The sequence below is a fragment of the Carassius auratus genome, chromosome 38 (assembly GCF_003368295.1).
Source record: "Carassius auratus strain Wakin chromosome 38, ASM336829v1, whole genome shotgun sequence".
NCBI classification, from domain to species: Eukaryota; Metazoa; Chordata; class Actinopteri; order Cypriniformes; family Cyprinidae; genus Carassius; species Carassius auratus.
Window position 1 is genome coordinate 8,187,016 of NC_039280.1, and position 4,925 is coordinate 8,191,940.

Sequence of the window (4,925 nt, forward strand, 5' to 3'; positions counted from 1 at the left end):
ACTAATCTACCAGTAATCACAGCAGTAATGCCTATTGTGGATATCCTTATCCAGAGCCATGCCTTTAGTATTTACTGTGTTTTTCTAATCAACAGGCTCTGATGAATGTAAATGCTCGTTTGAGAGAACTGTACCCAGACAGCGAGGAGCTGTTTGATATTGTGCTGATGACTAATAATCACGCCCAGGTCGGAGTTCGCCTCATCAACAGCATCAATTACTATGGTAATAACATTTACTACCCCATAATTTAGCCTTTGATAGCGATCATCATTACATTCTTTAAAAAAATCTTTATTATACACAGACCAACATGCAACAAGAAAAAAAAATAGAAAAAAGTCTGTGCAGGCACACAGATCAAAATACAGATAAAGACCGCTACAATGGCTTACTTTTTTTTTTCATAAGGTTCACAGCAGGCAAATGCAAAAGTACTACATTGTACATATTATGCAAACAATAATTACATGGATTTTCTCTCTGCAGATCTAACTATAGAGAGATTTTGCATGACGGGTGGAGAGAGTCCAATTGGTTACCTAAAGGCCTACATGACCAACCTCTACCTGTCCAAAGATTCAAAGAAAGTACAAGAAGCTATTGAAGAAGGTATTAAAAAATATTTATGCATTGTGATCTAAATGGGATTTTCATTCCACTGAAGAAGAAAAAGTATTTAAATTAGCTCAACATGAAGTTAAATTTGCTTTAAATGGCCATTTTCACAGGAATAGCAGCCGCCACAATGTTCCCCTGCGACAGTGAGAATGAGCTCAGTGACACACAATTGCGTGTAGCCTTCGATGGAGATGCAGTTTTATTTTCCGACGAGTCTGAGATTATTGTAAAGAAACACGGATTGGACACTTTCTTTAGGCACGAGAAAGAGTTTGAGAACAAGCCTCTTGCACAGGTAAACTAAGACTGGGTAATACAGCTGCTACTAACTAATGTTCATTATTAAAATTGTTTCTAAAATTATCTCCATGTTGTATTTGGAGCATGCAATGTCCCTTTTATCTTTGATTTGGCATTGCATCATCTTTTAGGGCCCCCTGAAATGTTTCCTGGAAACACTGGGTAAACTCCAGCGCAAGTTCTACACAAAAAACCAAAGAATCAGCTGCCCTATTCGCACTTACCTCGTCACAGCTCGAAGTGCTGCTAGCGCTGGGGCCCGCGTTCTGAAAACTCTACGGAGCTGGGGGTTGGAGGTAGACGAGGCCCTCTTTTTGGCTGGGGCTCCTAAGGGGCCTCTCTTACAGAAGATCAAGCCTCACATCTTCTTTGATGATCAGATGTTTCACATCGAGGGTGCCCAGGAGCTTGGTACAATCGCTGCTCATGTGCCCTATGGGATTGGACAGAAGTATCATAAGGGGAAACACATAGATACAAGTGATACTGAAAAAAATGAAAAGATTTGATTGTCAAATGCAATTGTCCCAATTCTTTAGGTACCTCAACACCTATTCAGTGTCTTACATTTGATCTATACAACGGCTAAAATATAAATGTTTACTTATATTAATAATAAACAGGGAAGTGAAGCACATGCATAAAAGTCTCTGCAAGTTATAGGTAACTGTATTTATGTATTTGGTTGCATCAGAGACAGTTTTGAACCTTGATCTATACAGATGGATTGCTAGAAATATAAATACAAAGAAGCTACGGTGCTCAAAATGATCTAGTATATACTGGGCTAATGCTTCAGCAGTGCGAGGTTAAACTACATGCTGCAGCCCTTTATTTTTATTTTTTAAAGAGAATAATGTGCAATTAGATGCATTTACCAATATGTATGCCTTGATTACTATGAAATCATAAAGATGTTTAATCAAGAGTTTAATTTAGAATATGTAATTCTTTCTCAGGGAACATACATTGAAACTATCTGTATTTTATTTATAGTGCAAGATGTTATTCTTCTTATACATTTAACAGATGTTTACCTACATTTAGATGTTTTGTTGTAACTTCTTCACTGCTGTACTTAGATATTCAGACTCAATCTTCAGGCAGTTTTCTTCACTGATGTGTGTGTTGCCCACCACCGGTGTTCCTGACAGACCATGCCACAATAATAAATGAATTAAAACACTGAAATAAGTATGAGTGTGAAGAAACTGATATTTACAATGGATACCCCTGTGTGTTTACTATGAGGTGTTTGTTGCATGCATGTTTAATTCTTTTTTTTCTTTTTTTTGGACAAAACAAAAAGTTAAACACTGGATTTATTCATTATGATGATAACTTAAATGTGTGGTCTTATTTGGTTTGCGCCATAGAGCTATTTAGTTTGAAGTGCTAAAACACATATTTGAATACAAACATAGGTTTAGGAGATTATGTACTTGACAAATTGTACAAATGTTGTAGTCCTTATGTGCGGCAACTTAGAAAAAAAAAATCATACACAAGTGGTTATTCTCGCTTTAAACCTATTGCTCTTTACTAAATGCTATATTTTACTTCATTACTTAACTTCATGTGTATTGTTAATGAAAATTTAACTTCAAAGTTTTTAGATGTTTCAAGTTATTAATTTATCTCAAACTGTTACCCTGTTGTGTTTTCCACCACCAAGCAATACACTTACGTTGCGTTTTAAGCCGCTATGAATTCTGGGTAATGTAGTCCAACAACATTTTAGTTAGCCTACTTCCCACATGCATGATTGTTTACGCCTACAAACCTGCTCATGAACTAGACTAGACTTTGTTGATGGCCCTAGAAGGCTCAACAGTCAAGCTATTCCCCATTCTAAACATTTGGAGGAAGGCGTCGACATGCTACGGGGCAAAACTATAATCGTGACCGGGGCAAACAGTGGCATTGGAAAAGCCACGGCCGCGGAGATGCTGCGGTGTCAGGGCCGAGTGATCATGGCATGTAGGAACCGAGAACGGGCGGAGAAAGCAGCTCAAGAGATCCAACAGGAGGCCGGACCAGAGCAAGGGGAACTAGTGATCAAACTCTTGGACCTGGCGTCGCTGAAATCTGTCCGTAGTTTTTGCGAAGAGATAATGAAGGTAACGTGCTACATCAAACCAAGCACTGAGTGTTTGTTTCTCTTTTCAGATATTTAGAACGCTCCAGTAAATATAGGGCACGCGTAGCACGCTTTGGTCGAATTGTTGTCAAATAAAACAAATGCACAATACCCAATTGTGTGCGAGCGTCACGCGCTTTATGCGTGATATCACGCTCGAGAAGTTTGGGAGGGGCACGTGGCTGCGCGCGCATGAAGGTATAGAATTTCGATTAGAATTCATTGGCAAGCTTAAATATATCCTTTTGCAAAATTGTGTATCTAAATAATACTACGGGGAAATAGTGCATAGTTAATAATTTATTGATGTAGATATTTTTTATAATCAGTGTAAACATTGTACAATTGTGTATGTAAAAAACTTTCACTTTCAACTTTCATAAAACTTCACTATTGTTTGGGGTTGGGGTTGTACAGTTTAGTAGAGTGTGTGAGAACAGTAAACGGTAAAACAATTATAGAACAAAAATGTATAAAATAATCAATTTCAATTGCGTATTGCTGTTACTACTGTTTTATCTATGGCCCATACTTTCAAATGCCTGTGTATTAAAAAAGAATAGACAATCAGAAGAGAAGTGTAGGTAAATTAGTGTAGATTTTAATTGATTTCTAGGGTTGTGTTTTTTTCCTGTGTTCAGAAATAACTTTAAAACTTGCCATATCTGTTGTATCTCAAACAGGAAGAGTCAAGGATTGACATCCTAATCAACAATGCTGGAATCTACCAGTGTCCATACACCAAATCAGAAGATGGATTCGAGATGCAGTTCGCCGTCAATCATCTGGGTCACTTCTTGCTCACTAACCTCCTGCTGGATCTCCTCAAACGCTCTGCTCCTAGCCGGATCATTGTAGTGTCCTCCAAGCTCTACAAGTACGGTGAAATAAACTTTGATGACCTGAACAGCGAGCAGAGCTATGATAAAGCTTTTGCCTATGCACGGAGTAAACTAGCCAATCTTCTTTTTACTCTGGAGCTCTCTCATCGACTCGAGGAGACCGGTGTGACAGTAAATGCTCTCACCCCAGGGATTGTGCGGACTAACCTGGGCAGGCATGTCCACATCCCACTGCTGATGAAGCCACTATTTAACCTGGCTTCACGGGCCTTCTTTAAGTCCCCTGAGGAAGGTGCACAGACTTCTATCTATCTGGCCTGCTCTCCGGATGTGGAGGGCGTTCAGGGGAAGTGCTTTGCTAACTGTCATGAAGAACAACTATTAGCTAAGGCCACAGATGAGGAGGTGGCCAAGAAACTGTGGGACATCAGTGAGGTGATGGTGGGCATCACAACCTGAAATCTCAAGACTTAAGAATTTAAGTCACCTGTCCTTTATTATTTCAAAATCGACAACTCAGAGAGTAAAGTACCATCAAGCATTTTATCTTGGAAAGAAAACAGGCAAAATGTATGGTTACATCCACAGGAGGGAGCAGTTTTGGCCATTCTTATTCACTTGTGCTTTGAAATGCTAACTGTAAAGTTGCAACTAGCAGATTGTTAGTTCTGCTGCAACAATAACAATGTGTGTGTGTTTATATATTTTAAATTAATCCAGAGTCAACTTCAGTTATCCAGTTCTCATTCTAGTTAGGTTCATAGATTTCAAAACTATGTTCATGTGTTGTTTAAGACTAAATGCAACCTAAATGGGTTATTAACTGGGGCATAACCACAACTAATACAATTTACAAACACTTAACCCTTTCTCTGACTGAAAATGTGTGCTAATAGAACTAAGGATTTCTGAGAGCAATATTGTGCCTAAATTCTGCTCTGTTGTTATATTTTTGTGATGTTGGGAGTGAAACAGTTAACACTGCATTTGATTTGCACTTCTCATACTGAAGATGAGTGGAA

At 38.5% G+C, this 4,925-nt stretch overlaps 2 protein-coding genes across 2 annotated transcripts; both read left to right on the forward strand.

Annotated features, from left to right (window-relative positions):
- Positions 1-2,112, forward strand: LOC113056907 (cytosolic 5'-nucleotidase 1A-like). The gene is made up of 4 exons (XM_026223828.1): positions 1-225; positions 490-612; positions 732-916; positions 1,053-2,112. The coding sequence occupies exons 1-4, from the start codon at positions 102-104 to the stop codon at positions 1,428-1,430; spliced, it is 810 nt and encodes a 269-aa protein (XP_026079613.1). The 5' UTR covers positions 1-101; the 3' UTR covers positions 1,431-2,112.
- A 527-nt stretch (positions 2,113-2,639) lies between these two features.
- Positions 2,640-4,506, forward strand: LOC113056905 (retinol dehydrogenase 14-like). The gene is made up of 2 exons (XM_026223827.1): positions 2,640-3,041; positions 3,745-4,506. The coding sequence occupies exons 1-2, from the start codon at positions 2,799-2,801 to the stop codon at positions 4,360-4,362; spliced, it is 861 nt and encodes a 286-aa protein (XP_026079612.1). The 5' UTR covers positions 2,640-2,798; the 3' UTR covers positions 4,363-4,506.
- Positions 4,507-4,925: the final 419 nt, after the last annotated feature.

Bases quoted from the DNA above. Each gene is read 5' to 3' on its own strand.
- LOC113056907 (XM_026223828.1), top strand. From the start codon at position 102: ATGAATGTAAATGCTCGTTTGAGAGAACTGTACCCAGACAGCGAGGAG. The intron at 613-731 runs GTATTAAAAAAT...CCATTTTCACAG, and splicing joins ACAAGAAGCTATTGAAGAAG to GAATAGCAGCCGCCACAATG. The intron at 917-1,052 runs GTAAACTAAGAC...ATCATCTTTTAG, and splicing joins AGAACAAGCCTCTTGCACAG to GGCCCCCTGAAATGTTTCCT.
- LOC113056905 (XM_026223827.1), top strand. From the start codon at position 2,799: ATGCTACGGGGCAAAACTATAATCGTGACCGGGGCAAACAGTGGCATT. The intron at 3,042-3,744 runs GTAACGTGCTAC...TATCTCAAACAG, and splicing joins TTTGCGAAGAGATAATGAAG to GAAGAGTCAAGGATTGACAT.